The 18,993-nt window shown below is 36.6% G+C and overlaps 4 protein-coding genes across 4 annotated transcripts; 1 reads left to right on the forward strand and 3 right to left on the reverse strand.

The window, feature by feature from the left end:
• The first annotated feature begins 1,739 nt into the window (after window positions 1–1,739).
• On the forward strand, window positions 1,740–3,640 carry LOC111212628 (ultraviolet-B receptor UVR8-like). Its single transcript, XM_022714197.2, has 7 exons — window positions 1,740–2,024; window positions 2,097–2,252; window positions 2,328–2,486; window positions 2,567–2,725; window positions 2,822–2,953; window positions 3,036–3,200; window positions 3,293–3,640. The coding sequence occupies exons 1-7, from the start codon at window positions 1,832–1,834 to the stop codon at window positions 3,466–3,468; spliced, it is 1,140 nt and encodes a 379-aa protein (XP_022569918.1). The 5' UTR covers window positions 1,740–1,831; the 3' UTR covers window positions 3,469–3,640.
• A 102-nt stretch (window positions 3,641–3,742) lies between these two features.
• Window positions 3,743–5,854, reverse strand: LOC106436755. The gene is made up of 5 exons (XM_013877702.2): window positions 5,801–5,854; window positions 5,121–5,768; window positions 4,900–5,045; window positions 4,371–4,436; window positions 3,743–4,277 (listed from the first exon to the last, which is right to left on the reverse strand). The coding sequence occupies exons 2-5, from the start codon at window positions 5,755–5,757 to the stop codon at window positions 3,912–3,914; spliced, it is 1,215 nt and encodes a 404-aa protein (XP_013733156.1). The 5' UTR covers window positions 5,758–5,768; window positions 5,801–5,854; the 3' UTR covers window positions 3,743–3,911.
• Window positions 5,855–6,538: 684 nt separating this feature from the next.
• On the reverse strand, window positions 6,539–7,793 carry LOC106436749. Its single transcript, XM_013877695.3, has 2 exons — window positions 7,156–7,793; window positions 6,539–7,073 (listed from the first exon to the last, which is right to left on the reverse strand). The coding sequence occupies exons 1-2, from the start codon at window positions 7,672–7,674 to the stop codon at window positions 6,783–6,785; spliced, it is 810 nt and encodes a 269-aa protein (XP_013733149.1). The 5' UTR covers window positions 7,675–7,793; the 3' UTR covers window positions 6,539–6,782.
• Window positions 7,794–8,770: 977 nt separating this feature from the next.
• Window positions 8,771–12,227, reverse strand: LOC111199822 (tetratricopeptide repeat protein 38). Its single transcript, XM_022690264.2, has 15 exons — window positions 12,067–12,227; window positions 11,422–11,541; window positions 11,169–11,321; window positions 10,963–11,061; window positions 10,768–10,869; window positions 10,545–10,688; window positions 10,364–10,458; window positions 10,149–10,278; window positions 9,942–10,046; window positions 9,761–9,867; window positions 9,633–9,684; window positions 9,448–9,537; window positions 9,292–9,376; window positions 9,150–9,214; window positions 8,771–9,037 (listed from the first exon to the last, which is right to left on the reverse strand). The coding sequence occupies exons 1-15, from the start codon at window positions 12,118–12,120 to the stop codon at window positions 8,942–8,944; spliced, it is 1,497 nt and encodes a 498-aa protein (XP_022545985.1). The 5' UTR covers window positions 12,121–12,227; the 3' UTR covers window positions 8,771–8,941.
• Between the last annotated feature and the right edge of the window lie 6,766 nt (window positions 12,228–18,993).

Below are 18,993 nucleotides of genomic sequence, written 5' to 3' on the forward strand. Positions count from 1 at the left end.
TTGATTACCTTTGTAGCACAATAAAATCAGATTTATTGGAGTTCCCTTTTAGTAATAGTGATATGTGAAAAAAGACAACCTGTCGAAATTTTTATATGCCGCCTACTAAGTAGTACTCCCTCTGTTCCTTAATATTACATATTCTAAATTTTTTTTTTTTTTAAAATGATTCATTTTTTATATTTTCAAAACATGTTTTATTAATTAATTTCAAATTTCAAAAAACTTAATTGCACTTACTGAATTTTTATTGGCTTAAAATTATGGAATAAAGATAAACACAAAAAAATTATGCAAATTTAATATGTTTTATTAAAATATGTGAAAAAACTAGAATATGTAATATTAAGAAACAGAGGGAGTAAGATATTACAACTTAAATGTAATTGAGAATCACACAGGAAAGAAAACAAATAAAATAGTAATCCTATATATATTAATTGAGAAACATTACAATTTATTTTTGTAATCACGTGTCATCACTAGGTTGATTATTTGAATCATTAGAAAAAATAAGTTGGTTCATCCAATTATATAATAAAATTTTGACTAAACTAACCATAAATAAATGTTACGGAATTTTCTAATATGGCTAAAGTATATATGACAATGAATGATTTTGAATATTAAAAAATTTGATAAATTTTTTTTTTTTTTTTTTTTAAAAAAAATTTGATAAAAATTAGTGTATCTTCTATCATATTTGTTTAATTTTAAAATATTAAAATAAATTAAACAATCACAATAACCATATAATAAAAATTTAGATTTTAATATATATGTTATATTTTGAATTTTTAAAAACGACTATAAATTACTAAAACTGTTAAAAGTTTCACATTCAAATTTTGTGATCCATGGTTTAAAATTTTTGTTATGACAAAATACAAATGATTACAAAATCATAAAAGTAAAAAGTCTAATTTAATTAATTATTAAGATTAAAAAATATATATATTTATCGTTTTAAATTAAACTATAAACTCTATAAAATACATAAATATTTTAGTTTCAAAAATTACTTTGAACAATTTTTTGATAAAAGCTTTGAACGAACACTGACAACTTTACTTTATTTAAAAATTATAAATTACTAAGACTATTAATTTCACAATGAAAATTTTGTTATCAGTAATTTAAAGTTTTAGCTATTAAAGATACAAATGATCAAAAACACCATATGAGTAGAAAATATCATATAATAGACATTAATATTAAAAATATACTTTGTATGTTAATATCATTTAAATTTAATTACATATCCTATCAAATAAAAAAAATATTGTTTAGATTAATAAAATTGATTTATATGTTCGTACCAATTTAATTGTATATATAATAGTTACTGAATTTTTATTATTCAATATATATTTATTATTTTATAATATGTAAAAAGATATAATACATAAAATAATTTTAATATATAATGTTCATCTTAACCTAGTCTCCTAAAAATGATACAAGATATACAAGAGGCAATAGATTTTCTGAAAAATATATAAGGAAAATATTTGTCTTAGAGATCACTTAGATTTGGAGGCCATGGTTTAAAACCGGTTAGTTGCAATATAAAAAGCATCTTGACTATCAACAATCTAAAATCATAGGACTCTCATGTGTAACTCCAAAATCAGCTAACGAAATTTAAAATCATTTTATTTCTTCAACGATCACGAAATATTATAGGCAAATTTTAAACCCGATTAAAATCAATTTATTTCATAAGAACTAAAACCATAATAACACTCACAGCCGGTTTGGTCGTTAAGACAAAAGTACGCAACGACCAAACCATCAAATTCAAAGAAACCTAATTTCAACCGTCAGATAAATGTCCGAACTCAACGAGGCTCCATCTCCAGCTGATGAAGAAGAAGTATGGAGCTGGGGCGCAGGCACGGACGGCCAGTTAGGGACTTCCAAGCTGCAAGACGAGCATCTCCCGCAGCTTCTCTCGCTGACCTCACTTCCTTCCATCTCGATGCTCGCATGCGGCGGCGCTCACGTCATCGCCTTGACTTCTGGTAGGTGAACTAAACACCCAAATCTTCGTTCAAGTTTGCTGCTTAAAGTATGCTCTTTTATTTCTTTTGCAGGTGGCAAAGTGTTCACATGGGGAAGAGGAAACTCTGGTCAATTAGGACATGGGGACAACCTCAACACTTCATTGCCAAAGTTACTATCTTTCTTTGACGACGACTATTTTATATCTCAAGCTTCAGCCGGATGGAGTCACTCTGCTTTTGTTTCAGGTCAACTTAAAATGAAAATGTTTTGTAATTTCACAAAGAGAGAGATTGATCTCACTTGTCTGTTTGTATGTGTAGATTCTGGCTCCCTTTTTACATGTGGGAATGGCTCGTTTGGTCAGCTTGGTCATGGTGATAACATCTCACTCACCTCTCCAGCTAAAGTCTCTTACTTTGTTGATAAGAGTGTGAAGATGGTAGCTTGTGGTATGCGCCACTCGCTTGTCTTGTTCTCAGGTAAGTAAACATCTTATTCAAACGGTTTTGCGAGAAAAAAAAACTGTTTCTCCATTTGATTTGATCTTTGTGGTCTTCAGGGAATCAAGTGTGCGGATTCGGATCTGGAAAACGTGGACAGCTAGGTGTGTCATCAGAGAGAACAAAATCAGTAAACCTTCCATGTACTGTCTCTGGACTAGAAGATGTTGAGGTTGTTCGTATAGCAGCTAATGGAGATCACAGTGCAGCGTTATCTGGTTTGATTAATCCTTTAACTCTCTTCATTCTCAGATTCATTGATTGATTCGAATTAATGTAATTGTTAAACCTTGTCTTCTGATGTGCTTGACCAGCTAATGGAGAGTTGTTCACTTGGGGAAGAGGCTTCTGCGGCAGCCCTGATGTTCAAACCCCTCAGTGTTTGCCTTCATCTCAATCTTTCAGAGAAGTTGCTTTGGGATGGAATCATGCTTTACTGCTAACCGGTAATTTCCATTGTGGATGCATCAGTAACTTCCGTTAGCTCTCACTGAACTCATTCCTCTGTTGATGGACTTGTTGAAACAGTTGATGGCAAAGTGTTCAAGCTTGGTAACACACTTAATAAACAAAACGAGAAGCAACAACTGCAAGAGGATTCATCTGAAACTCTCTTGGAGGAAGTCCCTGGTTTTGATGGAGTTAAAGTTTTGCAAATTGCTGCAGGAGCTGAGCATTCTGCTGTTGTAACAGGTAAAATGGTGGAGGGAGGGGAGATTTCATCTCTTTTTCAGACTTTCTCAGTTTATAAACAAACAAAACAACCTGTGTATATTGCCTTGCAGAGAGTGGAGAAGTTCAGACATGGGGTTGGGGTGAACATGGCCAGCTAGGTCTTGGAGATACCAATGATCAGACCAATCCTCAACTGGTGAGCTTAGGAAGTGGAGACCTGCAGACTAAAGAGACCAGCGTATATTGCGGAAGTGGATTTACCTATGTTGTAAGGCGAAAACAATAGCTTTCTTCTTCACCAACTTCATCATAGAATTGGATGTATTATAGTTTTAACTTGTGTAACATTTATACAGTGCAAGAACTCCATTGTTTGCATGATTCTCGTCAGAGGAACATAATGGGTTTTGTATCATTACAGTGATGGAAAATTTGAGATACACAACAGATTTTTGTTACTTGATGCCCCCCTCTTCTGCATACATGGACAATCTACAAGCCACGTTTCATACGCTAATTGTTACTGCTTTTTGGATGAATATGTAATGGCTCTCATGAAAGAGAAAAAGAAGAACGGATCATTTTGATGGCCACAAAAGACGAACAAAAGTTCATACATAACAAAAGAGCGCCATTTGATTAAAGTTCCAAACCCGAGATCGGCTTATATATGAGTTATAGCGGAAAACATAGAGAGACGCACTCAAAAGCCACAAAGAGACAGTAAAGCTAAGACGCAACACTAACATTAGAGTCTTGGTGGTTGTTGTTGTACGAATGGCCATTTCCTCCACCACCACCACCACGTCCCCTTCCTCTGTTGTTGTAGTGGCTCCTTTGGTAACCGTTTCCACCTGAATTATCATAAGATTCATACCGCCCGTTTGAGTATCCACCACCACCACCTCGACCTCCCCGGGGGGCATTGGAATAACCTCTTCTAGCACCTCTATGACCTCTCTGGTTCTGGTGGGATCCTCGTGGCACATACTGTTGCTGCTGGTAATCTCTCTTTGACCTCCCTCCTTCCACCTGAGTATAGCCTTGTTCCTGCTGTCCTTGAACCACCTCTCCTTCCGTCACTACTGACTCATCCTTCAAACCCAAAAATAAGATACAATAAAATAAATCATCAGATTCAGCCTCGAGCAATCGATTTAAAGATACTTTCGCATTTCACAAGATTACCTTTGGTTGCTCAGATTGATCATTAACATACGATTCTTGTTCTTTAAAGTTTGATGCGTCTTCTTCCTGCAAACAACAGAGAACATCAGTCTTGCTCAAGAGACCACAAAGGAATGGATTTGTATGTTCTCAAACATCACATAACTAGACACTCAGAAACATGTCTCAAATCCATATAGTGAATACAAATATTGTAACGATTTGTAATTCACCACCACTCGCATGAATAAACAAGAAGCATATAGTAGAACACAACAAAACTTATTCTAACACCGAAAGAACACTTCTAACAACCAAACAAGCAACTTAAGATATGTACTTCTCTATCCTATCCAAACAACTTAGCTTACTGATGTTCTCATTCCACATTTCACTCTTACGATTGAATCCATACAAACTGACTCCTTCACAAATGAAACTTCATCTCACCCCAACTAAAGAAAGGAGATCACTAGTCTCCTCATTCAGATCAAGTTAGAGCTTTCCATCTCACAAAGCCATGAATCATATACACTAAAAAAGTGAATACCTTTTGCTCACTGTCAGCAGCTACTTGGAAAGAACCGTAGCTACCAGCTTCAGCCGCTGCTTCAACCGGTGCCACTACCATCTCCGGTGTAATCGTAAAGTAATTAGACCCCATAATCTTCTTCACTTTCTCTCTCAACACAGCATCTGCATCACACAAAAACCTCAATAACTAAAAACCAAAACTCAAAAACTCAAAAACAAAGTTGGTATTTTTCTTACAGGAAACATCACAGTTAGACGCAATCGGCTGATCCGAGTTAGCCAACCACAGCTTCGCATGCTCAACGCAACGCTCCAACGCATTCTTATGAGACAAACTCGAATCAGCAGGCCTAGAGACCATCATCCCCCAAAGCCGCGAGATCAAGTCCAGATCTTTATCACACAACAGATCCGTGGACTCATCCGTAACAGTATCGTACACCAAACAGCACCCTCTCTCGTGCGTCCTCGTCATCATAATCGACGCCAGCTCGCTCTGCGACTTCACCTCGAAGAGCGAGCCAAAGTACAACAGATTCACCAAATCCTCCAGCTTTTGGACTTCCTTCTCCTCCGCCGGAGCCACGGCGGTTGTTTGATCGGAGGAAGTGTGGTGAGTGGCGAGGACGATTTCTTCGGAGACGGCGGCGGAGAGGGGAGCGCGGAGCTTGTCGAGCTCCTCGATGAGGACGACGACGGAGGGTTTGGAGCGGAGGACTTCTTGCTGCTCCTTGTTTAGGGTTTTGCCCTGTGAGATCGATTCTTCCATTTGGGAGATACGGTTGAGTTTCTTGCGGAGGGCGCGGAGGCGTTTGTTGATGAGGGCCATCACTGGTCCTTCGCCGGCGTCTGAGGTAGCGGTAGTAGTAGCCATGGTGTTGGAGATCGGTACCACCGTTGAACAGCGGCGGTGGAGAAATGAGACGGTTAGGGTTTTTGTTGAGAGAGAGAGAGAGAGAGATGGGGATAAGCTGAAGCGTCTGGTTATTGAGTTCTTTATTTATAGATTGGATAATTTTGATAGATTAGATTACTCCTAATTTCTAGATTAATATTTAATACTAGTGTTATTTGTCGAAGCAAATCTCATTTTCAATTATTCGGTTACACTTTGAGATTTTTTGTAAACTATTTGTCGCGGGTTAGATATTTTTAATGTTTTTTTTTTTTTAAATCAAGTCCTGGAAATAACAAACGAAAGTACACACAAATTATGCAAAATTATTTCTTACAGATGAAGACAGAACGTTATACAACTGGACAAAAAAAAAGAGAATATGTTTCCAAAGGGATGAGTTTGACGACCCACTTTAAGGTGCACTGATGCTGAAACATTTGCTTACATGGGTCGCCTTGTAGAGATGCATAGTGAATACTGAATAAGGTCATTAGTAATGTGCAATTTGATTTTTCAGGTTAGTGATGCTCGCATATGACTTCATTTGTGAATATTTGTATTTATTTACTGTATTTGTTATATCAACTCTTACTAAAGAGCAAGCAATGCTCAAGTACCACGAGTCTTGTATACCAGCTAAGTCTGATTATCTTCTAGACTTCCTACAAGGTTCATATCATAATGCTTCCACTACACAAGAAGACAATCACTCATTTCTAATGTCATAACTGAATATAGTGAGAGAGCTTCAAGCAGATAATGAGAATAAAAATGATTGCAACTGCTTACTAGGAAAACATTACATTTACAACAATATGGGATACCAATACAGTGGCGGAGCCAATGAAGGATCACATGGGTCAGCTGACCCCTGTGAAATTTTGAATTTGATATAATATATGCATATTTTGATTAATTGTTTAAATTCTCATGGTCTGACCACCTTCATTAGTTGAGTAATTTTGCATATGTAAATTTTGACCCTGGTAGAGATTCTTTTTCTACTTCACGTCTAGATGACAGAAGGGTACTAAAACGACATGCAACGTTCCAATGCTGGGAGGAAGTTGCAAACGAAGGGGAAACAGCTTGCCATCTAACGGACTGCGAGTGCACACCACAGCATCCTCCAAGCACGTTTCTTCTCGCAGCGTCTGAGTTAGCTCCGCCACACTATTTCCTTTAAACGTGCAAGCATATCCAACGGTTGATTCATCTCCCACGTGTCCTTCATCATCAACTATATGGTAGTAAATCGTTCTCCCATCCGATTTCGGAGGAGACACAACCGACTGATAAAAATCAAAACTCGTGTCAAGATTGTAATTTTAAACAAATTCTGAGGGTGTTTTTATAATTATAAAAAGTACTCACATTTTGAAGAGAGGACGGTGTTCTCGAATGTGATGCATACTCGGTCTCCAACGTGACTTGAGGATTATTCAAGATCTCAACAACATCAACATACCACGAGATGGAATCATAAGTAGCCGACAAATGAATATTATCGTGCGTGACTGAGTTTCTCCACGGAGGAAGACCACCGTTAGCTTTTAGATAGTTACCGTATCTCGTCTTGAGCTTGATCTTGGATCCGTCTCTCACCGGTTCCCACTCAACAGACGAGTCGAGTCGACTCGGTTTTAACTGAACCACCTTCTTCCCTGTACCTCCGAGCAAGAACCGTTCGTTCGAAGCGGTTAGGTATTTACCGTAACAGCTTTTAAGACGGATTACATTGTATGAATCGCTAACCGGTTCGATGGTCCATTGAGCGTTTTTGGTTGAACCGTTTCTGTCTTGTGTAACCGTTTCTTCGTTGTCGTCTGCTGATAGATACTTGTTGTGGCTGTTACGCATTCGAATAGCTTTAGCTTTCTGGAAAATCTCCATTGCTGATGATGTTTCGTTTTGGTCGAAGCTACTTGTCTTTCTCCTTTTGGTCGAAGCTGCTCGTCTTCTGTTAAAAAAAAATATTAATGAGTGGGGAATATGTAAGAAGAAGTGAAGATGTGGTCTGTGTATTTATACGTGTATCGGCTTTTGTGGTTAAGCGGACACGAACACGGGACTGGTTAGTGTTGTAAAGTAAAACTGGAAATGTCAGACTTTGCCGACTGGATATTACCGCGTTTTAGTTTCGACGTCAGCACAATATGATAGCATGTTCTGTTAGCGTTTAGAACGTGTTGGTTGCTTCACGTGTTTGTAACGAGTCTCACGATTTCAAAGTAGCACACATGCATGCACAATGTTACATTTTCTGGATTTGCAAACTTCCAATCATGACAAAGAGTCAGTGGCGAGAATTCCAAGACACCAGCTATATTTTAACACGTGTTCTAGACCAAAATCAGAATATTAACATTTCTTTTACTTTCCAAGATTAAAATTTATAAATTATATTCTAATGTTTTATAACTTTTGAACCTGGGAGTTAAATCTGAGAAGAACCAAAATAGAGTTAATAGGTAGTTGATAAAAATCATATATAACATATAATATAAATAAATTTTCAGTAAGGTTATAATTTTTTTTTGAAAGAATGTTAAATTTATTCAAATAAAAAATTTATAAGTATATGTGGTATTTTTTGTGCAATATATTAAAAAAAAATTAATTTGAATAAACTTAGCATTATTAAAAAAATATTCAAATCAAAAATTTCTCAAATGAAATGAAGAAACATGTCCAGTGACAGTTATTTTAAAATTACTAACAAGTCTTAGATTTGTTTTTCTATTAATCACAAACTAATGACATTTGGAAGTTCTTAGTGATGCATCATACTGAAAAAATGATCATCTTCGGCATATTCCCAGGATTGATAATACAAAGGCGGGACACTTTTGCAAGCGGTGTACGAAGTCAATCGTCCTATTTTGTCCATAAAGACATGGAGTTCCTCTATTTAGTTAGCAGATCCTTGAGTCTGTTTATGTTGCTGCAAAAAAAGTAATACAAAACTTACATATTGACAATTTGAATCTGTAATCTTACGAGAACGTCTATTAGTCTTTTATGAACCAAATTTACATAGAATGTTTAAGGTCAATTTTTACATTGACCTATATGACCATAACGAGTTAAATTATTGTAACAGAGTGCAAAAGCATGTCAAAAGGATGACAGGACGATGCTGTTTTTTCTTTTGGTTCAATCAATCAAACTTGAAATATGAAGCTTCCAACGCCTTGGCTTTCTCACACGCAGTTATGACAGCTTCTGTATTCCCTTCCATAGCGTAACTCTTCTCCTGTTACAGCACATCAACGTTTCATAAACCGTAAAAACAAATCATTCCATGTAAACGTATAAAAGTATCCTGAATCAATAATTATGCACATATAAAGTGACTTAAAGAATACCAGCAAACGCCACAAGAAAGGAGCACCATCTCTCTGTCTGATCCTCCTCTCCAGTACTTTAATCGCTGCAATGTGTTTAAAACGCAGAGTTAGCTGTGTAAAGGAAAAAACAAGCTGAAGAATAGTGTTTTCGTGAGTGTACCACTAGAAGATTTGCCGTTGAGTAACAACAGTTTGTACCATATTTCATTAAATACATCCATCTGTAAATCCGATGCTCCAATCACCTATTTTGAACACGAAAGAGGTGAGATCATTTTGCTGTATTTTCTTCCATAAGTGCAAGAACATGCATTACCTTATAGTCAGCAGCGTCAAAGTCTGGACCGAGCAGTTCTAGAGCTTTTTTGTAGTTGCCTTTCCCATATTCATAAACAGCTTCAGCAACCTGATTTAAATTAAGAAAAACGATCTTATTGTTTGATAAAAGAATTCAAGTAGTGTCATATATATAGTTATAAGTCAGTATCAATAAGAACTGACCTGGATGGCTTTCTGCATCAACTGTTGTTTCTTCTTGCTCATTTTAGATGTTCTGTTAGAATTAAATGAGTTAAGAAACAAAACTTTCACTTGAAAAATGTCACAAAAGAGAAAGAAGTAATACTAACCGGGACTTGAGGCCCTCGAGCAATACATGTGCCTGTGAAGTGTTTCCAACTTTACTCAATGCCCAAATTATTGTAATATCAAAAAGCCACTCCTGATACCACATTCCCTGAACAATTAAAATTGCGAAAAGTCTTAGAAGAAGTGCAAATAAATGCAAGGCAAAACAGATGAATTACTTACTTGATCAGTCAAGCAGTTTGCAAGGATCTTCAGCCTGTCTAAAAACTCATCTAGTTGATCGCGTGTGTCCAAGCGTAACAACAAACCAAGAGCATCCATATAAACCTGAAATTCAATAATACAAACAAGTATAAGAAATGAGTTTGCTAATGGAAGTCTTATGTTCCATTTTTTAAAAGGGGAAGAAGCATGATAAGGGATATTTACATCTGTAGCAACAGCATCTTCTTTCTCCAGTTCTTTACACATTTGATGATCATATATTTCTTGTACCTTACTTAGAGGTGACCCTCCTTCCAAGTAACAAACAGCTACATGCCACCAATTATGCGAATACCTATTCAAACATTTGTTTTTTTTTTTTATATATTTAGTAGATGATCAGAAGATGTTTCTAAGTAATTAGTAAATGATTTTTATACCTTAAGGAAGAGCAAGAATCCCATGAAGCTGAGCAACCTTCCATGAACTCTACTGCTTCCTTGAAACGACATTCAGTTTGAAGAACATGACACAACTGTCCAAAACACACACAAATGTAAGCTTGCATATGGATAAAAGGAAATATTACCAAAAGATTAGGGTAACAAACGTGGAACTCACGCAATGATGAGCCCAAGTGTCGTTTTTGTTGATCTCATATGCTTTCCTAGCAGCTTTCTCAGCTTCTGCTAAATGTCCAAGCTCCAATAAGGGAAAGGCAAGCATACCATAAACATAGTCTTGGTCTCGATTCTCCGGTATAATCTAAACAACAGATAATGATGACAAAGTAATTAATTTTTAACCATGCATTAACCATCAATTTGATCAACATGTGAGGTACCTTCTTGAACAGAGGCAAAGAGAGATCAGGTCGACCCATGTAGAAACACATAATCTCTACTCTCTTCCAAGATAGCAAATCTTTGGGAAACTTTTTCAATAACTGAAAAACATAAAGAGTTTACATGAGAGTTAGAATAACGGCTAGGAGATCAAGCAGAACTATGAAGAACCAAAAGCCAAGAAACATCCTAACCTTAAAGTGTAACTCCAACGCCACGTCTTCGTCCATGTTATCAGAGATCAAGTAATTAACAGCCTTGAAAACTGCTTTCTCATACGGTGTTGCTTTCCCCTAAGAGTAAAACCAATGAATTTTAGACAAGTGATAGATGCAGAGCATCTTTCCTTCACTTAGAATGAATACATAGACACTAGAAAAAAAAACAAGGTAGAGCTTACAAGATGAGATTCTGCAGCTTTAACATAGGTTTTGGCTCTGGAAAGGTCAGAAGAGATAAGGTAATGGGCAGCCAAAACGTTGCCCAAAACACAATCTTTATCATACAATGGAGCTTCTAGAATCACCTTCTTCTCTCTTCCATAGCCAAGAACCTTCATCAGACATACAACAATGTCAAAAAACCAAAACGGGATTGACACAAAAGAGAAACGGTAGGGAAGTACAGCCCTACTGTAGAAAAGATAGATGAACCTGGTGAGAATAGGAGTTAATGGCAGCGATGCAATCATCTGAAGAGGTGTTGACCTCATAACCCCACCAAACATATCTGCTTCCTTTTCTGTACTTATGAATCTGACTTTCATCTTCCTTCTGTTGTACCGGAGATACGAAACAGAGTTCACGCATGAGGCTAACCGACACATAACAGATTGGTAAAGCAAAAAAAAACAGAATTCTCTAAACAGAGTGATAATATGTTCCAAGGGTTTTGTTTTCTTGTGTGACAAGTTACGTGACTCCGTCAAATAAATTATTTCCGATTGGTGATTTTAAACGGTAAAAATATTTAAACAGTAAAAAAGAGCTATATAAGGTTACATATAATGAAAAATGTAAGAGATAAAACGGTTAGTGTTCATTTCAATAAAGGGTTACTAATCACACCTATATTTATTTCCACCGTTATTACCGTTATAAATGTCTGATTAGCGATTAATCCCATAATTAAAATAGCCTAAAGCCCTTGTTTCATGAATTTTAAGCAAGGGCTGGTCGTGCATATGTTATGCATGCATCTGTTAATTTCGTATAACCAAACGTTAAAAGAACAAATAAGAAGGCAGATGAATTTTCCAAAAGGCAGAACGACATCGCAATCGAAGAAAGATCACTTACCATGCATTTCAAAGACATGGACAAGTTCTGACTAACACAATATGAAGCCTTCATTTTGATCAATCAACAGGATAAAACAAAAACTGGATTTTGCAGAAACTTCAGAAGATCCGGCAGGTATTTATTGACTTAGAATATGGGCATGGCATAACTTGTGGATAGACACGAAGGAAATTGTATTTATTTTTATTTTTTTGAAAAAAGGAAATTGTATTTTCTTTTGAAAATTTCTTTTAAGTAGTGTATAAAAAGTTTTATATTAATAAAACTTGGGAATAAGGAGGACTATTACAAAAAAGCAATTACTTGCGAAACGATACCATGAATCCGTACACTATCCAAATTCTAAAGCAACCCAATCTCCAGCACAGCATGTGTATACATGGAAGTATTCCTTTTATCCATATTATCTAGTTTATTCTGTAAACAAGTTAGCTTTATTGAATTATCTATATTATATACAATATTATTACTCTTGTAGCACTATAAAGGGTTAGTTTTTTTGTGTTCCAGATTCAAATTAATTTTGGACGAAAATTTATATTAAATCAATTAAAAAAAATATTTTGGATATATGAAAGTTTTTTTTTTTGAAATAGTTATATATGAAAAGTTATGGACATTTTTTCAGACTTTTCAGGATAATATATATGCAGCGTTCGAACGCTAATAGCCTAATACTTATTAAATTAGCACGAGGTCATGTTCTATCTGCTCAAACCCGTTTGGATAATAGTGTAACGTCAGCTATATAGTTACCTTAATGTTATGGCCGCCAGACCAAAAGATCTTTATAGTTTTTTGGGAAAACTGTTTTTTTAGAGCAAAAAAATAGTAACTATGTCCCTTTAGACTAATCTATATTTTGTGTCATATTTTCCTATAATACCCTTTAATATTTATGAAAATAATTTTAATAAATAGTTTTACAAACAAAAAAAATTTGGAAAAATAGTAACATTTGTTAAAATACCTATATGAACTTAATGGTATATTTTCCAGTTATAAAAAAGTTAAAATTATAAATTTCAGATTATGTTCTAAAAAAAGTAGAAATGACATTCTACGAAGTAGAAAACGAAATCTACTTTTTTCATTGAATCTACAATGTTTAGAATACGTGATCTACGTAAATAGGAGTATTCTACAAATATGTAGAATACACATTCCGCGCTTAACCTACCATTCTAAAGTTCTTAGAAATCAAAATCTACACATTAATCTAATTCTAAAACATGTAGAAACCGACTTCTACAGATTTACTATAAATCTAAAACATGTAGAAATCAAATTCTAAAAATTACTATAATTCTACAAAACTGTAGAAATTGATTTCTACATATTAGTTGTATTCTACGGATAAGAAATCAATTCCTAAAAATATGGAAACAAAATATTTGAGAATATTCACTTTTATATTTTTTTAAAAAATCGATTTTTTTTAAAAAAAAAAAAAAAAAAACGAAAAAGAACAAAAAAAAACGACAAATCGAGTTTGGGTGAGAATTTGATTTTCTCCCCCTTTGTTCATGAATGGGAAATTAAGGATTTCGTCCCAGAGAAATCGAGTTTAAAGAGTTGAAATCATGCTTAGTCGGTTCAAATCAAGTGGGAATCAACCCGGATATAATCATACAAAACCAAAAAAATCGATTTGGGATTCTTTCCTGGGCACGGGATCGATCGATCTATCCTTAGTGGATCGGTCGATCTGTAAAGAATCGACCTTCGCCGATCGAGTGAAATGGACCAGGTCGATCAGTATATATTTCGCGTTTTTTTGTTCTGAATAATTATCGGGATCGATCGATCCACTGTAACTTGTAAAGCTGGATCGATCGATCCCGCTTGTCGAACTCATTATTTATCTTTTTAAAAAAATTACAATTTTAAGGGCATTATTGCCATTTTTGAAAAAATTAGTCTAATAGGACATAAAGTAGTACAGATTAGTCTAAAGGGACATAGTTACCTTTTTTTTGCTCTAAAAAAACAGATTTCCCTAGTTTTTTTAAGTTACGTCTCCTTATCTTTATTAAAATATACATCCTTTAATTTTTAATTTCTACACCTTCGACAGTAGAAGAAAACACATTATTTTCTTTCAATTTGGTTATCATGAGATGTCAGATTTACTCGATCGTTCTTATCGTATTGTTAGCCTGCTGCGTCAGATCTCTGCCTTCACTTTGTGTAGGAGTATTTATAAACGACAAGATAGTGACAATCTCTAAGTTAGTAATTTGATCATTCTTTTGCTTTCTTTTAAGGTAGAAAGCTTCCTGAATTATTATCCTAATACAGTTAAATTCTCGGCTGACTTTTCCACGTAAACTAGTGCGTTTAACCTGCGGTTCAAGAAGATCTTAATTGATAAGTTGTTTCTAATTTTGAATAAACAACTTGATCGACTATCAAACGTAGTTATGCAAAAAGTGTCTATAACTTTTGTCTAGTGTTAATCTCGAACCCGAAGTCATATATATAAGATAAGATAATGCTGCGCACTTAATGATGTTGATTTGCTTGAACACTAGACAGGCATTACTACTTATGTCTAGTGTTCATCTCGGGACGGCCACCAAAGAAGCAAAACTTCACAGAACAGCATCCTCATGAAGCTAAAGGAGATCAACACAACACAGCTATATATACTACCGAAGTAATTATGCATCTATCTCACCCTCAATTAGGTTCAATTAGGTTCAAGAGGTATTCGTGATCTGATCAGTTTCGTCCGAATAATCAATTAATAAAAATCCAAAATAAATAAAAAAAAACTAAAATTAATAAAAATCCAAAATTATGTAAAATAATAATATTTTTTTACAAAAATAAAATTTAATTTAACTTAAAATAACTATTATACAAAATTTAATAAATAAAAATATTGTAAAATTTATATAACATATAATATTTATATAATTAGATATATAATTCTGTAGATATATGTATATATATGTATATGTATATACTGATCGGATATCCATTCCTATAAATATTAGTATTTTTGATTTGCTTCATTTTTTACAGATATTGAATATTAGTATTTGATTTGTTCCCTGGACTGAAATTCTAGAAATTTTGATTAATAGCTTGGAGTTGAACCTTGTTTAACCAAGTGTTTAATATCTGAAGAAGATGTAATCTATTGTTTGATCTTGGCCAAAAAGAGCCGAAGGAAATATGTTCACAGATTCTGATTTTATGTGGTTAAGAATGAAACTCAGGTTGACTTCAAAACATATTATGGGACAACTATCTCGCTAAAAATAAGTAACAGCAGTATTTTCATAAGTTTCAAAGAAGTAAAACCCATTACATCTGGTCAGGTATAAGGACTACCATATAACTTGGCTAGATAGGCCTATTTTTTTTTTGTGCACCCATTTTAGGAGCCCGTTTACAGTGGTCCTATACGATCTCCTCGCTGCTCCTGGTGTACTATCTTTTCATGGGAGATTATGTAGGTCCGCTTCTTTGGAGATCCATCATCCATTTGTTAATGATATATTGCATTAAGCTTACTTTGTTCTCGAAATGAATAGCTTTTGATTCCAAACTGTTATCTAGATTGTTTTTAGCTTTAAAGAAAATGGTTACAAGAATCTACATTATCTGTTTCAAATTGGAAACCTCTAGATTCCATTTTGACACATGATTTCTGTATGTATCAATTGCCTAGTGCCAAGTTTGCTTTTGGCTCCTTTAGCTTATTAACATTGTATGTTTCAGAGATCATGGGTACTATTCTGTGGAGACAGCACACTTTTGGTCGTCTTGAAAATTCGTTAGAGAGTAGAATTACAATCTTGAGAGGAATTCTTGAAGTCTGGAAAATCACTCATGAAAACCACTTGGCCGCGTTCTCTTTATCAAGGTCACCACTTAAGGCCTCACATCCCCGTGAAAACAGGATAACCTTATTGTTCCATTGCCCTAGTCTGCACCTGGAACCACGATTTTTGCTCGGTGGCACACAAACGAAGCTCCAAGAATTCTTCTCTGGATCAAACACTCCCATTCCCGCCTTGTACCAGTCGAAGAAATACACTTTGTCCCTAATAACAGTATACCAACAATGATTGCCCCGAGTCTAACTCTTCCCACCCGATTCATTGTCTGAAAAAATGATGATCATCATCAAATTGTGTAAGAAAGTATAACTCGGAACTATAATATTTTTGCAGCTCTTATTATTCCCACCTACAACGAAGAGTTTGGAATTGAAGGAGACTGCGAAGCCACGAACGCCGAGGCGGTGTGGACAATCCATGAGGCTCCATTGGTTAGTTTTAGGGTTGTATACTTCCGCGTTGAGAATGCTTACATAATGTGAGGAAAGACCTCTGATGCAGCGTGGATCTTACTTTCCTTTTCGGTTTTGGCTTTCTTTTCCTTTTCCGTTTTAACCTTAAGATAAACGTTAGTTTTCCTTTTTATGTTAGGTCTTAAACCCTAAAGACTTAGGACTTTACATTAGCTATATATAGTCATCTCTTGGCTTTGTAAGAGGGACACATTATTATTGATTTATAAAAAACAGAGCTTTGGCTTTAAACTCTTGATTACGGCTAGTTCATTGGTTGAACTCAACGGATTCAAGTCATAGGTACTTTTGGGGATTCTCAGACTAAACAATCGTTCCTATTCTATCGGTTACTCTATCAGTTGGTATCAGAATCCAGGCGTTTGATTTCTTAATCAAACAAATCGATCATGGCACCACGCAAGACTATGACGGAAGAACAGCAGGAGGAAGTACGCCTTATGTTCGAAGCATTAACCACAAACCTTACGGGAGCATTACAAACAGCTGTCCAAAACGCCCTCACCACCGTTCTTCAGGATCAACGCGCTCAACGCGATGCTCCAGATAATCAGCAGGGTCTGCGGCCTCGCCATCGCGGTGCTCACCTTGACGCATCAGACGATGAAGAGCTCGTCGACAATGTTTTTGCTGACCACCGAGACGACCAATATCAACGACGCGATGCTCAGCGACAACCTCAATACCGGCGTGAAGAACAGGACCACCGAGTTAATCAACCTCGATGGGAAGCTAGTTTCCGTTCAGAGATTCCTGAGTTTCTGGGAACGTTAAATCCTGAGGATTTCATCGATTGGTTAAACACGGCAGAAGAGATTCTTGAGTTTCGACAAGTGCCCGATGATATGCGAGTTCCTCTTGTTGTTACCCGCTTCAAAGGAAGGGCTATGGCTTGGTGGCAACAGCTCAAAGAGTCTCGTCGTCAAGACAATAAACCACGCATTAATTCATGGAATGGATTGACCAAACACATGCGTCGCGCCTTCCTACCCTACAATTACGAGCGTACGCTCTATAACAAATTGCAAACTCTGCGTCAGGGTTCGCGTACTGTTGAAGAATATGCAACTGAGTTCTTCTATATGACAGCACGGATGACTGCAGGCGAAACTGAGAAACAACTAATCTCACGTTTCATCGGAGGATTACGTTCTCAACTCCAGCTTGCCTTGGCACAGTTCAATCCAGTGACAGTTTCCGAGGCTTATCAACGCTCACTCTCTATGGAGTTACAGCAGCGATCGTCTTGGTCGTCCTCGTCACGTTCCCGCCCCCAAACTACCCCTGCAACCGAGAATACAACACCTGCTACGGAAGGAGCAACACAGCGGTCCGATACGAGCAAAACAGGCCTCAACACTGACACTATTGCTTCATCCAGACCGCCTCGTACCAACGCTCTACGTTGTTACACATGTGGAGAACGCGGCCACATTCAGACTGCTTGTCCTCAAAAGGCAAAACGCGGTTTGATTATCCAAGAAACAGAGGAAGCCGAACCCCGTTATGATGATTATGATGCTACGGACGATGATGACCCTGAGATTATTCAAGGCGACACAGGTCTCAACCTCGTCCTCCGCAGGAACTGCCTACTACCTAAAGCGTCACAAGAATCATGGCTTCGCACGAACTTGTTTCGTTCGACCTGCACCATCAACGGTCGAATCTGCAAACTCATCATAGATTCGGGAAGCTGCACTAATGTTATGTCTTATGCGGCATCTCAGAAACTTGGTCTCACCGTTACACCCCACCCTTCTCCTTACCCGCTTGCCTGGCTTAACAACGGTACCGAGATTAACGCCTCAAAGCAAGTTCAAGTCTCTTTTTCCATCGGCAATTACAAAGACTCGGTGACTTGCGATGTTATTCCCATGGATGCTTGTCACTTGTTATTAGGACGACCGTGGCAATATGATCGTGACGCGATTCATCGTGGTAAGGCTAATACTTACAGTTTCGTTTTTGATAACCGCACGGTTACCCTTGTTCCATCTAAGGAACAGCCCGAAGCAAACCCTTGTACTACGGATGTTGCAAACAAAGTTGCTTCACCTTCAGCAAAATCACTTTTGACTCTTCCCAAAAACGACTTCGAGAAGCAGTTGCATGACATGGATATTCTTTGGGCTCTAGTCGCTACACCAACAACACCACCGGTAGCTAGCAAGACATCTGAATCGTTCGTCCCGTTGCTCCAGGAATTCAGCGACGTCTTTCCAGCTGAGCTTCCAAGCGACTTACCACCATTAAGGGATATCCAGCATCATATTGATTTGGTCCCTAATGCAGTTCTTCCCAACAGACCTCATTATCGAATGAGCCCACAAGAACTTGACGAGCTCCGCCGTCAAGTTGAAGAACTCCTTCAGAAGGGCCATGTTCGTGAAAGTCTCAGCCCTGCTGCTGTACCCGCCTTGCTCATTCCCAAGAAAGATGGATCGTGGAGAATGTGTGTTGATAGTCGTGCAATCAACAAAATCACAGTTCGTTATAGATTTCCGATTCCTCGGTTAGATGATCTACTTGATCAGATCGGGCAGGCCACAATGTTCACTAAACTAGACTTAAAGAGTGGCTATCATCAGATTCGT

This window comes from Brassica napus, chromosome A8 (assembly GCF_020379485.1).
Source record: "Brassica napus cultivar Da-Ae chromosome A8, Da-Ae, whole genome shotgun sequence".
Lineage (NCBI taxonomy): Eukaryota > Viridiplantae > Streptophyta > Magnoliopsida > Brassicales > Brassicaceae > Brassica > Brassica napus.

Excerpts from the sequence above, each read along its gene's own strand:
- LOC111212628 (XM_022714197.2), top strand. The coding sequence starts at position 1,832 with ATGTCCGAACTCAACGAGGCTCCATCTCCAGCTGATGAAGAAGAAGTA. Across the intron at positions 2,487-2,566 it reads CTCGCTTGTCTTGTTCTCAG|GGAATCAAGTGTGCGGATTC; the intron begins GTAAGTAAACAT and ends TGTGGTCTTCAG. Across the intron at positions 2,954-3,035 it reads TCATGCTTTACTGCTAACCG|TTGATGGCAAAGTGTTCAAG; the intron begins GTAATTTCCATT and ends TTGTTGAAACAG.
- LOC106436749 (XM_013877695.3), bottom strand. The coding sequence starts at position 7,674 with ATGGAGATTTTCCAGAAAGCTAAAGCTATTCGAATGCGTAACAGCCAC. Across the intron at positions 7,074-7,155 it reads CACCGTCCTCTCTTCAAAAT|TCGGTTGTGTCTCCTCCGAA; the intron begins GTGAGTACTTTT and ends GATTTTTATCAG.
- LOC106436755 (XM_013877702.2), bottom strand. The coding sequence starts at position 5,757 with ATGGCTACTACTACCGCTACCTCAGACGCCGGCGAAGGACCAGTGATG. Across the intron at positions 4,437-4,899 it reads CTGCTGACAGTGAGCAAAAG|GAAGAAGACGCATCAAACTT; the intron begins GTATTCACTTTT and ends TGTTGTTTGCAG. Across the intron at positions 4,278-4,370 it reads ATCAATCTGAGCAACCAAAG|GATGAGTCAGTAGTGACGGA; the intron begins GTAATCTTGTGA and ends TTGGGTTTGAAG.
- LOC111199822 (XM_022690264.2), bottom strand. The coding sequence starts at position 12,120 with ATGAAGGCTTCATATTGTGTTAGTCAGAACTTGTCCATGTCTTTGAAA. Across the intron at positions 10,870-10,962 it reads CGTTGGAGTTACACTTTAAG|TTATTGAAAAAGTTTCCCAA; the intron begins GTTAGGATGTTT and ends TATGTTTTTCAG. Across the intron at positions 10,689-10,767 it reads CTTTGCCTCTGTTCAAGAAG|ATTATACCGGAGAATCGAGA; the intron begins GTACCTCACATG and ends TCTGTTGTTTAG.